General features: G+C 39.5%; 1 protein-coding gene across 1 annotated transcript in view; it reads left to right on the top strand.

The window, feature by feature from the left end:
- The first annotated feature begins 226 nt into the window (after positions 1-226).
- icam5 (intercellular adhesion molecule 5) overlaps positions 227-20958 on the top strand; it is a 54581-nt gene continuing 33849 nt past the window's right edge. The window contains exons 1-9 of the mRNA XM_036565561.1: positions 227-396; positions 3220-3477; positions 3577-3906; positions 4964-5221; positions 5321-5650; positions 7113-7370; positions 7470-7799; positions 10716-10730; positions 17510-17659. Of these exons, the coding sequence (XP_036421454.1) occupies positions 342-396; positions 3220-3477; positions 3577-3906; positions 4964-5221; positions 5321-5650; positions 7113-7370; positions 7470-7799; positions 10716-10730; positions 17510-17659 (1984 nt within the window). The 5' untranslated portion in view covers positions 227-341. The remainder of the gene's footprint in view (positions 397-3219; positions 3478-3576; positions 3907-4963; positions 5222-5320; positions 5651-7112; positions 7371-7469; positions 7800-10715; positions 10731-17509; positions 17660-20958) is intronic.

The following is a 20958-nucleotide window of genomic DNA, read 5'->3' as shown; positions in this document are numbered from 1 at the left end:
GGAACTGTATAATATTTATTTCTTATTTGCAAACATTTATTATCTGCTTGTTATAAAACATATAGTTTTTTATGCTGAATAAAACGATGATGCTTTCATGAATGGGAGGCCGTTGTACACTTGACTGGTTCTGAGAACGAACAAAAGTTCCTTCCTCAAAGCAGGTTTGTCATATAGAGCAGGATTTCCTGTTTAGTGGTTCAGAATCTTCTCAGAGACAGACGCTGACTCACACCCTGCTCGATACGAGAAGCAGAAAGCGTGTCTTTTGACAGGATCTTATCAGGAGGCTTTTCACCATCGTTGTTGTCACTGCTGCAGGCTTCAGGGCAGGACGGGCCATGCTGCTGCTTCCAAAGCTGGCGGGCCTGGCGCTGATTGTGCTCATAAATGGCAGTAAGTTTTCAACCTTAACATCTGTAAATGTTTTTTAAGCATCTCACTCTTGATGCATTCTCCATACTGAGACGTCTCAGTTAAGATGAAAGTTGTATACCCGCAATTATTCACAATTAAACTCCACTTAATTCTTTAATACTTCGCTTATTTGCTGGGTCCACTTACACTATGCGGGTATAAATATATTTTTTTATTTTTAGTTTTTGAGATTTATGATATACAGTCGTATGCAAAGGTTTGAACCCCCCTTGTTTTCTAAGTGAAAATACATTAACACTTCATCTTCAGAGACCACACCCCTCCACACTGTAATGCACAATTACTTTTTACAATTGTTTGCTAAATTTAAAATAATAAACACAAAAGTGGTTGGGGCAAAAGTTATGTCATGACATCATCTACAGTCATGTGAAGAAGTAAGTACACCCCATGAAAAATGTCGACTTTTCAACATATTTGGAGATACAGATTTAAGTCTTCATGTAAACAGTGCTGATAGATTAAGGTCATATAATTTAACAAGTGACACAGAATTAACATTTTTGTCATCCTTTATATAATTGAAATAAACAGCAATGCAATTTTCTTATGTGGAAAAAGTAAGTTAGGTGCAAATCATTTGCACCTAATGAGGTTTTGTAGAATATCTTGGAGAAACTTGTTTTATTTAAATCTGAGATTTCTGGTCTGGTTTGCTTTTTGTTTTTGGAGTGCGTGGTATCATCATATCCAGATCAAAAGAGCTCTTATAGGCCTTTAGAAAGAAAGTTGTAGATGCCTGTGAGTCTGGGAAGGAGTTTAAGAAGAAAATATTGGAAATGAATCATTTCACTGTCAGGAGGATCATCTGCAAGAGGAAAGATTTAAAACAACTTGTCCAGCCCAGGCCAAGCTAATTTAACCCTGAGAGCACATCATAAGATGCCAAAAGAAGGCTCTAAGAACCCCCAAATTACAACTCAGGATCAGCAGGTAGATCTTGCCACTGCTGAAGTAAAAGTGCATGTAGCCATCACTAAAAAAAGGCTGCACAAATTTGACCTACATGGAAGGTGTGCTAGGAAGAAGCCTTTGCTGTCTAAAAACAACATTGAGGCAACATTGATGAATATGTAGGCAAGGATCTGGACTTCTGGAACGATGTACTATGGACAGATGAGTCAAGGATAATATCGTTTGGCCACATTTCTAGAAGCCATGTTTGACCAAAAACAGCTTTTGAACAGAAGAACCTCATACCGACTGTAAAACACGTTATGGTTTCGGGCTACTTTGCTGCCTCAAGGCCTGGCCAACCCGCAGTGATTGAATCCACTATGAAGTCTCTTTCATACCACAGAGTGCTTAAGGAGAATGTGAGACCATCTGTAAAATAGTTAAAGCTGAAGATGTGGACCGTCCAACAGGATAATGACCCCAAACATACAAGTAAATCCACCAAGGAATGGCTCAAAACGATTGTGGAATAGCCTATTCTAAGCCCAGATCTGAATCCCATTGAAAAGTCATAGTGGGATTTGAAACAGGCTGTACATGTAAGAAACCCCTCAAACATTGCACAGTTGCAAGAATTCTGTGTGCAGGAATGGGCAAAAATGTATTCCAGTATATGTCAGAAACTGATAGAGAGTTATAGAAAATGCCTATATAACACTGTTTCTGCCAAAAAAGTCAGTACCCATTAATGAAGCCAGGGGTGTACTTACTTTTTCAACAGGTGAAATAACATTGCAGTTCTTTTTTTTTTTGATTGAAAAGTCAAATTTCCATTGTTTTTTGTTATACTATTTAACTGAAGATCAAATACTGACAAATCCATGTATGTCAAAAAAGAGAAACATTTCATGTCTCAGTATGAAGCAAAACTTTGCTGCTAAATAAACCTCCAAAAGCTTCGCACATACCAACACATTGTGTAACTCCACCTCACAATGTGCCAGTCAGCATTCAGAATACTTAGAATGTTCTTCTATGCAGTGATTGCTTCTGCATTCTGTACCAGTAATGATACACCACAATTTAGGCATTACAAGCAATAGCGTGCAAAATGACTGAATCATAAATCTGCATTAAAAAGAGTATAAAGTAGTTTAGCACTGGAGCTACCAGGCGAACATTTGTAACAAACACTAGAAGTCAGTAGTCACCCAAATCATTTCTGTAAATACATCCCCAAAACCTTACTTAACTTGCTCAAACTGTATCCAGATGTTCATTTAGGTTGTGCAGACATGTCAATTAGGTTTTACAGTGAGCTGAATGCAGTTTGAGTGGGTTGAGAGAAGATTTGGGGATGAATTTATGGAAAAGATGTGAGTGACTGTTAATGACTAGTGTTTGTTGGCAATGTCAGCCTCGTAGCTCCAGTGCTAAACTAAAGAAGCCAAATTTGGACACCAAACACGTCACCAAGCATTAACCAAATCTGAGGTAAGAAGAAAATTGTGTAGATCAGGTTTTCTGCCAAAACATATCTTTAAGCTTAAGGAACAACAATGAGTTGAGGTGGTCAAACTGAATAACATGAGAACCGAAGAACTCTTGAGGGTCTTTAAGAACATAATTAATTTGTAGTCAAATCCTTTTACAACATGTGTCTTGCTGTGGGTGTGTCTTACAATAGGTGTGTCCTGTAGTGAGCGTGGTGTAAAGGGAGTGGCTTGTAGTGGGGAGTGGGTGCTAGTGGGAGAATTTAGTACTCATCCAAGACCAAAGGTACAACAAATTGCTTGCTCCAAGTTTTGCGGTGAAGGTATTAAAATAGAGTGACGTAGATTCATTTTCTTGTGAATGCTGATGAATTATAATCTGTTTTTGCAGATCCTTGTCCCCTTACTCTTCAGCCTCCTGAAGTGGTGGTTGAATATGGAGCTTCAGCCTCAGCAAACTGTTCCACTTCTGTTGACCACGTGGGAATGGGCTGGGAGGCCTCTCAGGGACCAGTGGACATGAAGGATGATGTCCAGTTAATCACCTGGAGTGTGGACACGCTTGTGGAGTGGGGCATAAAACCATTTTGCTTCATGAATTCTAATCCAGAAAAGCAGTGCAAAGTTGATCTCGCAGTTACTATTTACAGTGAGTCGCTGTCTCACCTGTTTGCTTTCAGATATATTACTTATTCACTCTCCTTAATTAAACATTCATGTGGATAAAATCTCAAATCTTTTCCTACAGAGACTCCAGACAGGGTGTCCATCAGCACTGTGGATCACACTGGGCCAATGATTGAGGGTGGACAGTATGAGCTCCAGTGTGACATTCAGAATGTTGCTCCTGTTGAGTTCCTCACTGTGAGCTGGTTCAAAGGAGACACTCTAGTGAAAAACGTAACCTTTACTGACCTCATTAAGACTCCAGTGAATCGGTCAGATACACTCCAGATCTTCCCGAGCAGAGATGATGATGTTGCTCAGTACAGGTGTGAAGCAGAACTGGATCTGGGACCAGAAGGACCTCAACCTCCTCCTACAGTCACATCAGATCCCCTCACAATTACTGTTCATGGTACGTTTGTTCTGGACAAACTAAAGCTTGTTAATTAGCTGATGAGGTGAATCGTGTATTGCAGGAGAGATCACTCTAGACAAGGCCCTTTCTTGACCAGGATTGAGAGCCACATCTTTTACACCATTCACTATGTTGAGTTACTTTTAGCATTACTACTAGCTTTGTTAGCAAAGGATAGCATTTTGAGACTGTTTGGTCATTCACTGCTTCACATTAGCAACAGCATCAGTGTGTTCTTGTCTATTTCAGTCTTATTGGAATCATTTGGTGAAAAATCAAATTTACACAATTTTCCACTTACTCCAGATGTTGTTGGTCAGCTAAGATGAGTTTGGTGTCCACATTTTGCTTCTTTAGATGAACGCTGGAGCTACAAGGCCAACATTGGTAACAAAGACTAGAAGTCAACAGTCACTTAAATCATTTCTGTAAACACTTCCCCAAAACTTCTCTCAACTTGTTCAAACTGCAGCCAGGTCTTCATTAAGGTTGTGCAGACTTGTCAATGGGGTTTCACAGTAAGCTGAATGCTGTTTAAATGGGTTGCGGAAAAGATTTAGATGACTATTGATGTCTAGTGTTTGTTAGCAACATCAGCCTCATAGCTCCAGTGCTAAGAAGCAAAATTTGGACACCAAACATGTCACCAAGCATCAACAACATCTGATATGTGGAAAATTGTGTAAATCAGATTTTTTTGCCAAACCATACCTTTAAGCTTAAGAAACAACAATGATTTGAAGTCCAGTTGAATAATGTGATAATTGAACAACTATTGGGGGTATTTAGGAAGATAAAGAATTTGTAGTGAAAGTCCTTCTCAAGGTATGTCTTGATGTGGGTGTGTCTTACAATAGGTGTGTCCTGTAGTGAGCGTGGTGTAAAGGGAGTGGCTTGTAGTGGGGAGTGGGTGCTAGTGGGAGAATTTAGTACTCATCCAAGACCAAAGGTACAACAAATTGCTTGCTCCAAGTTTTGCGGTGAAGGGATTAAAATAGAGTGATGTAGATTCATTTTCTTGTGAACGCTGATGAATTATAGTCTGTTTTTGCAGATCCTTGTCCCCTTACTCTTCAGCCTCCTGAAGTGGTGGCTGAATATGGAGCTTCAGCCTCAGCAAACTGTTCCACCTCTGTTGACCACATGGGAATAGGCTGGGAGGCCTCTCAGGGACCAGTGGACATGAAGGATGATGTCCAGTTAATCACCTGGAGTGTGGACACGCTTGTGGAGTGGGGCATAAAACCATTTTGCTTCATGAATCCTAATCCAGAAAAGCAGTGCAAAGTTGATCTCCACGTCACTATTTACAGTAATTCGCTGTCTCACCTGTTTGCGCTCAGATATATTACTTATTCACTCTCCTTAATTAAACATTTATGTGGATAAAATCTCAAATCTTTTCCTACAGAGACTCCAGACAGGGTGTCCATCAGCACTGTGGGTCACACTGGGCCAATGATTGAGGGTGGACAGTATGAGCTCCAGTGTGACATTGAGAATGTTGCTCCTGTTGAGTTCCTCACTGTGAGCTGGTTCAAAGGAGACACTCTAGTGAAAAACGTAACCTTTACTGACCTCATTAAGACTCCAGTGAATCTGTCAGATACACTCCAGATTTCCCCCAGCAGAGATGATGATGGAGCTCAGTACAGGTGTGAAGCAGAACTGGATCTGGGACCTGAAGGACCTCAACCTCCTCCTACAGTGACATCAGATCCCTTCACAATTACTGTTTATGGTACGTTTGTTCTGGATGAACTAAAGTTCATAAAAGACAGAGGAACTGTAAAAGCATAATTTACTATAGCGCAGTATATGATATACCATGGTACAAACAAGCAAGTTCAAAATGTAAAATGTTTATTTTATTTGTGGTCTTGTTTTTGATTGACTGTAAAAATTGACTAACATCCATCAAGAAGGGAGTCTGTTAACACACTTCTGGTCAGATGGATCAAAACCAATATTGTCCTGCCTGAAATTCAAAGCTAGCAGTGAATTATCAGATCAGTCTCTACAACATGTCGATGTAGACTGGTCTAGATCAGTGGTCCTTAATCTTAGTTTGGACTACCTGGCCTCACACATCTTAATATTTTCCACTTTAATTCAGGACAGGCTTGTTAATTAGCTGATGAGGTGAATCGTGTATTGCAGGAGAGATCACACGAGGCAAGGCCCTTTCTTGACCAGGACTGAGAGCCACATATTTTAAACCATTCACTATGTTGAGTTACTTTTAGCAATACTACTAGCTTTGTTAGCAAAGGATAGCATTTTGAGACTGTTTGGTCATTCACTGCTTCACATTAGCAACAGCATCAGTGTGTTCTTGTCTAGTTCACTGTTTAGCACTATACAGCAACACAAATGTCAGTCTTAATGGAATCATTTGGTGAAACATCAAATTTACACAATTTTCCACTTACTCCAGATGTTGTTGACCAGCCAAGATGTGTTTGATGTCCAAATTTTGCTTCTGTAGTTTAGCACTGGAGCTACCAGGCAAACACTAGAAGTCAGTAGTCACCCAAATCATTTCTGTAAATACATCCCCAAAACCTTACTTAACTTGCTCAAACTGTATCCAGATGTTCATTTAGGTTGTGCAGACGTGTCAGTTTGGTTTCACAATGAGCTGAATCCAGTTTGAGTGGGTTGAGAGAAGATTTGGGGATGAATTTATGGAAAAGATGTGAGTGACTGTTAATGACTAGTGTTTGTTGGCAATGTCAGCCTCGTAGCTCCAGTGCTAAACTAAAGAAGCCAAATTTGGACACCAAACACGTCACCAAGCATTAACCAAATCTGAGGGAAGAAGAAAATTGTGTAGATCAGGTTTTCTGCCAAACCATATCTTTAAGCTTAAGGAACAACAATGAGTTGAGGTCCAACTGAATAACGTGAGAACCGAAGAACTCTTGAGGGTCTTTAAGAACATAATTAATTTGTAGTCAAATCCTTTTACAACATGTGTCTTGCTGTGGGCGTGTCTTACAATAGGTGTGTCCTGTAGTGAGCGTGGTGTAAAGGGAGTGGCTTGTAGCGGGGAGTGGGTGCTAGTGGGAGAATTTAGTACTCATCCAAGACCAAAGGTACAACAAATTGCTTGCTCCAAGTTTTGCGGTGAAGGTATTAAAATAGAGTGATGTAGATTCATTTTCTTGTGAATGCTGATGAATTATAGTCTGTTTTTGCAGATCCTTGTCCCCTTACTCTTCAGCCTCCTGAAGTGGTGGCTGAATATGGAGGTTCAGCCTCAGCAAACTGTTCCACTTCTGTCGACCATGTGGGAATAGGCTGGGAGGCCTCTCAGGGACCAGTGGACATGAAGGATGATGTCCAGTTAGTCACCTGGAGTGTGGACAGGCTTGTGGAGTGGGGCATAAAACCATTTTGCTTCATAAATCCTAATCCAGAAAAGCAGTGCAAAGTTGATCTCCATGTTACTATTTACAGTGAGTCGCTGTCTCACCTGTTTGCTTTCAGATATATTACTCATTCACTCTCCTTAATTAAACATTCATGTGGATAAAATCTCAAATCTTTTCCTACAGAGACTCCAGACAGGGTGTCCATCAGCACTGTGGGTCACACTGGGCCGATGATTGAGGCTGGACAGTATGAGCTCCAGTGTGACATTGAGAATGTTGCTCCTGTTGAGTTCCACACTGTGAGCTGGTTCAAAGGAGACACTCTAGTGAAAAACGTAACCTTTACTGACCCCATCAAGACTCCAGTGAATCGGTCATCTATACTCCAGATCTCCCCCAGCAGAGATGATGATGGAGTTCAGTACAGGTGTGAAGCAGAACTGAATCTGGGACCTGAAGGACCTCAACCTCCTCCTACAGTGACATCAGATCCCCTCACCATTACAGTACACTGTAAGTCCTCCACAGATTGTTTCATCTTCTTTACACATAACATACAGACGGCTGACAAATTAAATGAAAGACCGACATAAAGTGACTGCAATAATCTAAGCATATAGTTTATATCATTTTCATGCTCATGAAACCATTCAATGAACCCCAAATGGGGAACTGTATCCTAGAAGAGACCCCTCTCATCAGGATAGGAATACTTCATTATAGGACGAAGGGTATCAGTCAGAATAACTTTCTCTTGATTTGTAGTGACCCCTCTAATAGGACAATTGGACCCAAATGATGCCAGAAAAATGCCTCTCACAACAAAAGTCACAGACCTTCTTACTGCAAGGCAACAAAGTCATTCAGAGTGGTTTGATGTGAGATGCTTCATTCTAGAGCAACTTGTTGAGTCAGCATTGTTCACAGTGGTGAGGATAGGAACCAGAAGTCCAAAGCATTTAATGACTCTAAAAGCTCCATCACAGAAAATGAATACATGGAATGGTTATTAGTATGCTACCTGATGCCTCAGACATTCTTTTACTATAGTTTTGAGATAATGATTTATCTTAAAATATAGTTTTTAAAATACGTTCATGGCAGAGAGGTACATGCAGGCCGTTCTAAGGCAAAATAGTCCCCAAAGAAAGCTTTCTTTTTTCAATTTACCACTGTTTTACCAACATCAACATTACATGTATAAACTTTAAAGACCACGTGTGGATTCACTGGTCATTTTGGATAGTAAACAAAATGGCTATATTTGCACTGTTGATATTGGGACTCCTGGTTCCTATCACCACCACTGTAAAAATCTAAAGAGGTAACTTTCTCTAGAACAGTGCATTTCACATCAAACCACTCTAAATGACGTTGTTTACAGCTCAACCATTAAATTATGTAGAAATTTTGAAAAATCATTCAAATGCCCCTTTAAGTCACTATCAGATACAGAAAAAGCTCAGCTTTCAGATACGCCGATCAGGCATAACATTATGACCAGCTCCTTGTTTCTACGCTCATTGTCCATTTTATCAGCTCCACTTACTATATAGGTGCACTTTGTAGTTCTACAGTTACAGACTGTAGTCCATCTGTTTCTCTGCATACTTTGTTAGCCCCCTTTTACCCTGTTCTTCAGTGGTCAGGACCCCCATGGACCCTCACAGAGCAGAGACTATTTGGGTGGTGGATCATTCTCAGCACTGCAGTAACACTGAGGTGGTGGTGGTGTGTTAGTGTGTGTTGTGCTGGTACAAGTGGATCAGACACAGCAGTGCTGCTGGAGTTTTTAAACACCTCAGTGTCACTGCTGGACTGAGACTAGTCCACTAACCAAAAATATCCAGCCAACAGCGTCCTGAGGGCAGCGTCCTGTGACCACTGATGAAGGACTAGAGGATGACCAACACAAACTGTGCAGCAGCAGAGCTACCGTCTCTGACTTTACATCTACAAAGTGGACTGACAAGGTAGGAGTGGACAGTGAGTGGACACAGTGTTTAAAAACTCTAGCAGCACTGCTGTGTCTGATCCACTCATACCAGCGCAACACACACTAACACACCACCACCACATCAGTGTTACTGCAGTGCTGAGAATGATTCACCACCCAAATAGTCCATGGGGTCCTGACCACTGAAGAACAGGGTAAAAGGGGGCTAACAAAGTATGCAGAGAAACAGATGGACTACAGTCTGTAACTGTAGAACTACAAAGTGCACCTATATAGTAAGTGGAGCTGATAAAATGGACAATGAGTGTAGAAACAAGGAGGTGGTCATAATGTTATGCCTGATCGGTGTATGTAGATGCTTGTTTTGTGCAGTTATGCTGTGTGAGCCATTATCTGTTCTTGTTAGACTGTGTAGGGGTTTCACCTTTATTCTGTCTTTGCACCAGGAGATTTAGCTTCAGGAGCAGAAACAGACTATAATAAGATACATGGCCAATGAAATCATAGCTGGGATTCAAAGAGCCCTGCCATTGATTACAATAGACACTGACAGAGATGTAAATACATGCCGAGTCTTTTTAATCATTGCTATTGCTGTTCATTTCTGCTTAACATTTTGGTCCGGAGTGTCGCCATTTGCTGGTCTAGGTGGCATCCAGCATGTCTATATCCATACAGAGCCTTTCATTGGAGCCACTGTGGTTTTGCCTGTGTTGCCCTGTTTTGCCTTGTTACTTTTTGTCGCTCTTCTTTCAGCTTAGGCCCAGTTGCTTAGTCATAGTTTATTTTTGTTTTTTTTTATATTGTTTATTCAGGATTTTGTTTAAATATTATTATTTTGCTGTCACCTATCCTTAGGTGAAATTTTTTCATTTCTGCAGAAGGTGGTGCTAGAGCGCTCTCAGCATAATCATTCTATAGATAGAGTGCACGTGTTAACAGCAGTAATGGAAGTCCTTTCATCAGGCCATGCTTTGGTTGAATGTTGAGAGAAATAAAGACAAGTAATGTGAGATTATCCCTCCCTGCCTCATCCGTAGCTTCCCCTCATGATATCACATTTGCCAACAGTTATTTTGTTGATTTATGTTTTTCTGGGCTTAGTTGTATTTCCCGTTTCCATTAGGTTGGATGTTTGTTACTTGATTTTTCTTTTTTTGTTGTTGTTGTTGGGTTATTTGCTTGTGTTTTTGTATATGTTTTGGGGGGAATTTGGGTGAATTGGCTGTGTAGCATCCTCTTGAGTCTATTAGCTAGTTGAAAGTGGCTTATAGCCGATTGGTATTAATTTCGATTGTCTTTTCTCTCTCATAGAGCATCTCAGCGTGTGTGGTGTCCTCCTTGCTCGGCTGGTTACTGTCTTGGAGGCTTCCTCTCCCCCTCTCTTCTCTCACTCACTTCTCTGCACCTTACTTGCAGTGGTAACTTTTGGAGTGTTTGAAAGCACTTTTCCCTGTGTGTGGGGTGTGCAGTGACGAGGTCAAGGAGTACTCAGAGCTGTCCCTTTTTTTTTACTGATATATAGTGACCATTAGTGTTGTAGTCAAGACCGCTAAGTCTGTGTCCGAGTCAAGACTGAGACCGGTCACACCGAGTCCGAGTCAAGACCAAAACTTTTAGTAGTTGACTCTGAGTCAAGACCGAGACCAGGAGTGGCCGAGACCGAGACATGACTGAGACCAGGTTATGATTTTTTTGCAGGAAAAAAACATGTAAAAATGAAATTTGTTTGTAGTTAATAGTACATTTATTATCATTTCTTGATAAAATAGAGTAAATAGCTAAAATTACAGCAGAAAATAGAGATCAATTACAATTAATGATGTTCTATCAACAGATTTGTAAACAATGTAATATGAACAGTAAACTACAGCTCTCAGTAACATTATTATTCTTTTGAGTCTGGTAACATTTTCTGATATGAGTTCCACCTTAAATGGTGCATGAGTGTAATGCACCAGCATGACCAGAATGTAACTGCTGCACCATTTAAGGTGGAACGGAACAATTTGAACAAGAAGTTGCTTTGTGCGATTTAGGCTACCAAAATATCCTACCTGCAGTTTTATACAGAGCTCTACCTATAAATACATGCTACGGTGGGACATTTCGACAAGGCAGCACAATTTATCAGAACTCCTGTTAGTCTCACACAGCGAGTGATGAGCTAAACTGAATAAATAACTTTCCTTACTAACAGTTATTAATATAAAAAACTGAAACAAATGATTACTTTCCATGTCATACCAGCAGAACAGGTGATAGAATACTATACACTAATATTGAAACTTTCAGTTCATTTGCTTTCCTGTTCCAGCTGCTTCTCTCTGTATCCTAGCAATACATCTGGCATGCGTTTCAGAGAGTTTAGTTCACAGAGAAAGGACTGCTTATTCTGTTTATTCTATTCTGTTTATGATAATTCAGCTTTGAGTTACCTCACACAGAGGCATCTGACTTGGCTGGTCTCAATAAAAAATTCAGAGGCAAGACTGAATCCCAGTGAGGTCGAGACCAAGATGAGAGAAACTGAAACTGCTCGTTTATGGTCTCGAACTCTGGACTTACTTCAACACTAGTAAGTAGTACACTAGTAGATTACTACAACACCATTTCCTGTTTTAAGCTTGAACAGCCAGTGTGCCTGATCTCTAACTTCTTTGCTAAAGTGCCAACAATGAATGCATATATATAGAATCTCCTTTTAATATGCTCCTCTTGTATGACATATTTTAATTTGGTGTATTAATAAACTGGTGTATGTGCTGTTTTATTACTCTGACTTGTTGGGGTGCATCGTGCCTCTGATGATTATTAAATATTGCCCAACTCAAAACCATATCTCTGAATATTCTTTCTAAGTGTACCTGTGCTCTTACTGGGTTTTATAAACTCAATATTTCCTGGGGTGAAATTTCCCAGGTGGCCTAGCGGGGTTACTTCTTATGTGTCAGTTTAATACATTAACAATGGCCACACTGAGAGGGAAAAAAAAGAGCTGTAACTTTTGCAACAGGCCACAATTTATGTTTCATTTTTTCAAAGTATGTTAAATTCAGCAAAGATACAGTAACTTTGCATTAAAATGTGCAGACGTGTTCTCTGTAGAGGATGCCATGCTTCTGAATATGACTGTATATGCTATTGTTAAAAGGTTTATTACTGTTCAAAGGTTTTGAGTCACTGATTTCAATCAAATAAAATCAATTTTGTTGCAGATGAATGTATGAAACGATTCTGATATAATGCTAATATTCTATATTCCAAACAATCTGTAGCTGTAGAAAAGTGATTTTTGATGAATATAGATAATAATTTAGAAAGCTGTATATTCAGAACTTACTAACTGATTAATATCAGGCTGTTTGAGTGATAATATTGCAGTATATGAGCTTCTACTGTACTAGGTAAGCTATGATTTTAATTTAGGAAGGAAGTTATTTAATATATCAGTAGTATACAGTCTTTAAATTGAATGTATAGTTGCAGTATTTGTTTTGTCAGTGTTAAATAGATCCACTTTAGTAGAAGGATTGCTGTGTGCACAGTTATTATTATCGTCATTGTTTTCTTTTTTCATTGTTATTGCTGATGTTGATATTTTACTTAACTGCAAATCAGTCATTTTTCAGGCTGTTTAAATATTATTCTTAAATTCATATTCACTTCCAACAGATGTGAGTTTCGTTGTGTATACATGCCAAAGATGAAACTGATAAGAAGCTACAGGAGAAGCCATAACTGTGCAATCTGCTAAGAAGAGTGTGTGTTCTCTGCTCTCATACACTGAAGGGCAGTCGAATTCAGGGCCATCTGAAAGACGAGGGGTTCTCATCAACTGTGTTGCTGGTGTAGTCATAACATTCACATACAGTACTGTGCAGAAGTCAGAGACCACCCTACATCAGTCAAGTTCCAGTCAAATAAGCCATTATGTTCATCATTTTTCAGGAGTTTTCCAAAACTGGAGTTCAAAATAATTAACAAACATAAAGACCACCAAAACTGGCGGCATCAGATTAACAGTACTTTCATCTTTGAGAGAGAGGAGAAAATCAAGCTCCACTCTTGATTCAGATCTGCAAAAATCCACAGGTGTTTCTGTCTACCCCAGATTTTGCTCTAATGAGAATACAGTTGGAGCTTTTTGGCCAAATTTCAAAATGCCATGTGTTAAACCTAACACTGCACATTCCTTAACAAACACCATCCCTACTTTGAAGTATGGGGGTGGCAGCATCATGTTACGGGGATGCTTTTCCTCACCAGGAACTAGGCATCTTGTTAAAATTGAAGGACAGATGGATTGTGCAAAATACAGGGAGATGTTGCAGGAGAAGTTGCTTCAATCTGTAAAAAAAAGCTTGGCAGAAACTTTCAGTAGGACAACGTTCCCAAGCAAGAGATCAAAGCAACACAGTGGCTGACAAAAAAGGTGAATGTTCTACAATGGCCAAGTCAAAGTCAAAATGATTGAAGGTATAAGGTACACTATATGGACAAAAGTATTGGGACACCAACACATTACACCCACAGGAGCTTTTATGACATCCCATATTAAATCCATAGACAATAATACGGAGCTGGTCCCCCTTTGCAGCTATAACAGCTTCCACTCTTCTGGGAAGCTTTCTACAAGATTTTGGAGTGTCACTGTGGGAACTTTTGCTCATTCATCCAGAAGAGCATTTGTGTGGTCAGACACTGATTTTGGATGAGAAGGCCTGGCTCACAATCTCCATTCTAGTTCATCCCAAAAGTGTTTGATGGGGTTGAGGTCAGGGCTCTGTGAGGGCCAGTCAAGTTCTTCCATGCCAAACTCACCCAGCCAGGCCTTTATGGACCTTGCTTTGTGCACTGGGGCTCAGTCATGCTGGAACAGAAAAGACCTTCCCCAAACTGTTCCCACAAAGTTGGAAGCACAGAATTCTCCAAAATGTCTTGGTCTGCTGAAGCATTCAGATTTCCCTTCACTGGAACTAAGGGTCCTAGGCCAACCCCTGAAAAACAACCCCATAGCATTATCCCTCCTCCACCAAACTTTATGGCACAATGCAGTCAAGCAAGTAACGTTTCTTGGCAATCGCCAAACCCAGACTCATCCATCAGACTGCCAGATAGAGAAGCATGATTCATCAGTCCACAGAATGCATTTCAACTGCTCCAGAGTCCAGTGGCGGCTTACTTGTGCTTGTGTCCAGCTGCTCCGCCATAAAAACCCATTTCGTAAAGCTCCTAACACACGACACTTTGCTGATGTTGCTTCCAGAGGCAATTTGGAACTCTAGTGAGTGCTTCAATAGAGGATAGGCACTGTGCACTTCAGCTCTTGGCGGCCTCACTCTGTGAGTTTGCATGGTCTACTGCTGTTGTTGCTCCTAGGTGCTTTCACAATAATAGCACTTACAGTTGACATGTCACATGTTTAAAGTCACTGAGCTCATCAGTACGACCCATTCTACTGCCAGTGTTTGTCTATTGAGACTGCAAGGCTAAGTGCTTAATTTTAACCACCTGTTAGCAATGGGTGCGGCTGAAACACCTGAACCCAATAATTAGGAGGTGTGTCCCAATACTTTTGTCTATATAGTGTAAGTATACCTAATAAATCAGCAATGCAGTGTTGCTAGACATACATAGGGAGTGTTTCCACTGACATTTCACTGTGATATTGGTGACATCTTACTGTATGCAAAGTATTCATATTGGTCAGAGACGCTGAGACGGATAGTAGATTTGACCCGTGATTCCGTAATTTAAATGGAAATGGTGATGTGTTGAACAGTGTGCGTTGAACTATGACAGCTGAGAAGGCCATTCTTTATGTTCTTTTCAAAGAATTTTCGAAGCCTGATGGGTTTAAATATATGTGTAATACTTCAAAATACATCTTCTAACATCTGCAATTGTTGTGCACACAAAGCTGCAGTGTGTCTTTTAAATATGGTGGCTTTTATGTTACCCTGCTGGGTAACACCATTGACACACCCATCAAAAGAGAGAAGACACACCTCAAAACCCACTGCACACATTTTCACACCATTTCAATGAAACATGTTCAACCCACAACCTGTAGCGAAAGAGTGCACAATGTTTTGAAATTGTACATGTCCCCTGGTTGGATGATATTAAATTAGTGCAGACTCTTCCAGCAGAAACCCAGTACTAAAGAGCGCATGCGTGAAGCGACAGCTTTCTACAACTGAAATTATATATATATATATATATATATATATATATATATATATATATATATATATATATATATATATATATATATTCATTCCATTGCATTCATAGATTTAATAGTTTATCTGATGTTTTATCCTGCAAAAAATATTTAGGCATCCAAAATATGAAGGCAGCCATGTTATTTACCTTTTTAAGTTAAAACCCCAAAATTAGATTTTAATGTGTACATAAAAAAATCACTCGCTTGAAAAGCAGCCCAACCCGAGCCCAGTGTTGTACTTATTTGAAAATACAACAGCTGAGATATACACAACATATTTCACCATCATAGGCAAAAGGATGCTGCCACGATGGGCATGAAAAATGCTTATCGTCCATTTATGTCTTACCCGTGATGACTTGATGCATTGAAGTAATGTTATATGTTTGCTTTGACATTTTTACAAAGCCCAAGTCAGCTTATATGGTCAAAGAATATTGTAAGGACCAAATTCGTGAATTTGCAGAAAACTGATGACAATAGTTTTTAAATTTGTTTTTGGCTTTGGGTGGGTAGAAAATGACAAAATCGGTGGTATTGAAACTCACTTTTAAAAATGCAAACACCCCCAGTTACATCTTTTAACTGCAACTGGTGCTTCAGATTTAAACACTGGTACACTGATAATAATTCGAAGGCTTGAGGCAATGGTGGATAGTAACAGTTGCTAAGCAGTAATTGGAGGACTGAGAAAACAGGGTGGAGCTTGGTAGAGAGTGTAATGGTTTGACTGGCCATAACACAATGGCTGCATTCACAGAAAACTAATTTCATTATTTAAAAAAAATGTTTAAGAAATATTTTGTGCCCATTTGATTGGGTAGGCCTGTGATCAGTCTGGGTAGGCCCAAGCCAATCTAGGCCTACTTGTGGGTACACCACTGCTGTCAGAAATAATGGACTGGCCACCCTGGAGTCCAGACTTGAGTCCAGACATCACTGAATGTTTTTGAGACTTGGTAAACAGTGGACAGAATACCAAAAAAATAAATGTAATTATATTTAGACTTCCTGAAATTTACTGTTAAATGTGTTTTTGGCTTTAAAAAAGGATTAGAAAAGTAAAGCTTGTACTTGATCACCATATGGACTGGAAATTAAATAAATGTAGGGTGGTTTCAGACTTTTGCATAGTGCTGTATAAGTAGGCATTTTCATTTATGATTTTTAGTTGTGTAAGTTCAGCTGCAGTGCTTATAAGTGAAGGGCTATTTCTGTAAGAATTTCAAATAGTTCTAAAGCATCTCAGCACAGATAAAGATGAATGTTCTCTATTGAGCATTAGTTTTAGCCCAGAGCAAACCATCTCTAAAATGGTAATATTGATGATTTCTGTGATTCATGATTGTCGCAGAAAATGAGAGCAAAGTGCAATTTATCAGCACAGCATCCATTTCAGGTGACAGTTCAGCAAATAATTTAATCTACGAAATTTGCTCCCTTTACCCAAATGTAGCCAGTCAGCCCAGACAAATTCTGTGTCTGAAGTTTGCATCTTCAGTTTTATGCTGTGGCTAATGTTGCTAAGAAGTAATGGAAGCTTACACTCCACCAATTAGAAGGGCTGTTTGTCTGTGTTTAATTGTCGTGTTGCCTGACTTTTGCACAGTACAGCAAAACACACAGATGATGGACATAATGAGCAATTTAATGTCTTTAAAATAACTGCCTTTTGAATTTGATGGTTGATGCATTACAGTTGAATGTCTTATTAATACTGATATTGTTATATGATATTATATGGTAACTTTTGCTTTACTGAAATGCATTTTATGTGTGTGTAATATGTATTTTTTTTATTTGCAAACATTTACTGTCTGCTTGTTATAAAACATATAGTTTTTTTAAGCTGAATAAAACGATGATGCTTAATGAATGAGAGGGCGGTGTACACTTGAACAAAAGTTCCTTCCTCAAAGCAAGTTTTGTCATATAGAGCAGGATTTCCTGTTTAGTTGGTTAGAATCGTCTCGGAGGCAGATGCTGCCTCACACCCTGCTCAATACGAGAAGTAGGAACGGTGTCTTTTGACAGGATTATATCTGAAAGATTTTAGGAGAATCACTTCCCTTCATTCAGCATCATTCACCATCGTTGTCATTGCTGCAGGCTTCAGGGCAGGACCGGCCATGCTGCTGCTTGCAAAGCTGGCGGGCCTTGCGCTCATCATGCTCATAAACGGCGGTAAGTTTTCAACTTCATCTGTAAAGATGGCTGATGTCCTTCTTGGCCGGCTGATGACCACGCTTTTAGAGCATCTCCCCCTTGATGCATTCTCTATATTGAGATGTCGCAGTTAAGATGAAAGTTGTATATGCGCAAGTATTTACTTTCACTTTTACTATTTAACTCCACTTAATTCTGTAATACTTTGCTTATTTGCTGTTTTCACTTCATTCATGCAGGTAGATGTAATTTGAGATGTACAGTCGTATGCAAAAGTTTGAACACCCCTGGTCAAATGACATGTTTTGTTGATTTTCTAAGTAAAAACATGTTAACACATTCTAAGTAGAGAATACATCCCTGCACGCTGTAATGCACAACTACTTTTCACAATTGGTTGCAGAATATAATATAATGGAAAAGAGGCTTGTGCAAAAGTTATGGCACATTGTATTCAGTCATGTGATGAAGTAAGTACACCCCATGCAAAATATTGACTTTTCAATATATTTGAATACTGTATATATGCAATATATCGCTGCTGTCGGAAGAAAACCTCGTGTCTCCATTTTTGTCATTTTCAGTTTTTGACAATCTGAAAATGCCTGTTGCTCTACACATTGTGTGTAAATTTAATGATGATTGGACTAAAAGAAACAGCCCAAAAAAGTCTGGTTCCATTGACTTACATTAAAAGTAATGTTTTTTCCTATAAAGTAGGAAAAGTAATCACACCCTCACATATATCACTACTTCAAATGTGTCGAACTGAAATCAGTTACACCCACTGAGGTGCTAATGATTAGAAAACTGTTAGAGAATATCTTGGAGGAACTTGGGGCACTGCGCAAAATGTAAATAAAAATAAAATGCAATGATGTGCAAATCATGTAAACCATATTTTTAAAGGAAAATGCTACAAAGACAACATATCAAATGTTGAAACTGGAAAATTGTATTGTTTTTCAAAAAAATGTGCCCATTTTGAATTTGATGCCAACAACACATTCCAAAGAAGTTGGGATGGGGGCATGTTTACCACTGTGTTTCATCACCTCTTCTTTTAACAACACTCTGTAAGCGTCTGGAAACTGAGGAGACACTGCTGGAGCTTTGAAAGTTAAATGTTTTCCCATTCTTGTTTGATACAGGATTTCAGCTGCTCAACAGTTCAGGGGCTCATTTATCTTATTTTTCATTTCATAATGCGCCTAACCTTTTCAGTTGTGACAGGTCTGGACTGCAGACAGGTCAGTTTAGCACCCAGACTCTTTTAATATGGAGCCATGCTGTTGCAACACGTGCAGATTGTGGTTTGACATCGTCTCACTGAAATAAACAAGACCTTCCCTGAAAAAGATGTTGTCTGGTTGGCAACACATGTTGCCAAAACATGTATATATTGTTCAGCATTAATGGTGCCTTCACAGATGTGCACGTCACCCATGCCATGTGCACTAATGCACCCCTATACCATCATGAATACTGGCTTTTGAACTGTGCGCTGATAACAAGCTGAGTAGTCTTTAGCCTGGAGGACACAGTGTCCCTGATTTCTGAAGAGAATTTCAAATGTTGATTCGTCGGACCACAGGACACTTTACCGCCTCCCCTCAGTCCATTTGAAATGAGCTTGGGCTCAGAGAAGGTGTCAGCTTTTCTGGATCCTGTTTATATCTGGTTTCTTCTTTACGTTTTAGAGTTTTAACTTGCATTTGTGGATGCAGTGATGAACTGGTTTCACAGTGGTTTTCAGAAGTGTTTCTGAGCCCATGCAGTGATTTGCACTACAGAATCTTGTCTGTTTTTAATGCAGTGCTGCCTGAGGGCCCAAAGATCATGGCCAGCAAATACTGGTTTTTGGCCTTGTCCTTTACATACAGAGATTTCTCCAGGTTCTCTGAATCTTTAATGTTATTATGTACCGTAGATGATGAAAAACAAAAGTTCTTTGCTATTTTACACTGAGAAATGTTATTCTTGAATTGTTGCACTATTTGCTCATGCAGTCTTTCACAGAGTGGTGAACCCCTCCTCATCTTTACTTCTGAAACACTCAGCCTCTCTGAGATGTTCTTTTATACCCAATCATGTTCCTGACCTGTTGCCAATTAACTATTTAACCTAATTAGTTGTGAGATGTTGTTTTTAGCATTACACAACTTTACCAGCCTTTTGTTGCCCCCGTCCCAACTTTTTTGGAATGTGTTGTTGCCATCAAATTCAAAATGTGCATATATTTTCCAAAAAACAATAAAATTTCTCGGTTTCAACATTTGATATGTTGTCTTTGTACTAGTTCCAAATAATTATAGGGTTTAAATGATTTGCACATCATTGCATTTTGTTTTTATTTACATTTTGCACAGCGTCCCAACATTTTTGGAAATGGGGTTGAATTTTTTAAGCCTCAGATTTCTGGTCTGGTTTGGTCTTTGTTATTGGAGTGTGTGGTATCATCTTGTCCAGATCAAAAGAGCTTTCTGAGGCCTTCAGACAGCAAGTTATAGATGCCTGTGAGTCTGGGAGGGGGTTTAGGAAATAAAATAAAATAAAATAAAATATGAAAAATCAATCATTTCACTGTCCAGAGGATCATCTGCAAATGGAAAAAGATTTAAAACCACTGCCAACTTGCCCAGGCCCAGCAAATTCAACCCAAGAGCAGACTGTCACATGCTCTCTCATGTCATAAGAACTCTCTAAGAACCACATAATTTCATCACAGGATGTGCAGGTAGCTCTTGCCACTGTTGATGTAAAATGTGCATGTAGCTACTATTAAAAAAAGACTGCACAAATTTGACCTACATGGAAGGTGTGACAGGAAGAAGTCCTTGCCTTCTAAAAAGAACATAGGGGCAAGACACAGTTTGCTAATGAATATGTAGGCAAGGACCAGGACATCCGGAACAATGTGCTAGGGACAGAAAAGTCAAAATAGGGTTGTTTGGCCAATGTACCAGGAGCCATGATAGGTGAAAACCAAAGACAGCATTTGATCAGAAGAACCTCATACCAGCAGTAAAGCATGGTGGTGGAGATATTATGGTTTGGGGCTCGTTTGCCGCCTCTGGTCTGGGCCAACTTGCAGTAATAGAATAGACTATGAAATCTCTTTCATACCACAGAGTGCTTGAGGAGAATGTGAGACCATCTCTAAAAAAGTTGAAGCTGACGAAGTGAACCTTCCAGCAGGATAATGATCCCAAACATACAAGTAAATCCACCAAGGAATGGCTGTAAAGGGTTGTGGAATGGCCTAGTCAAAGCCTAGATCTGAATCCCATTGAAATGCTATGGGAAGATTTAAAACA

Source organism: Colossoma macropomum, unplaced genomic scaffold, assembly GCF_904425465.1.
Source record: "Colossoma macropomum unplaced genomic scaffold, Colossoma_macropomum, whole genome shotgun sequence".
NCBI lineage: Eukaryota > Metazoa > Chordata > Actinopteri > Characiformes > Serrasalmidae > Colossoma > Colossoma macropomum.
The sequence above is the reverse complement of the archived record's forward strand: the minus strand, read 5'-3'. Positions and strand labels throughout refer to the sequence as shown.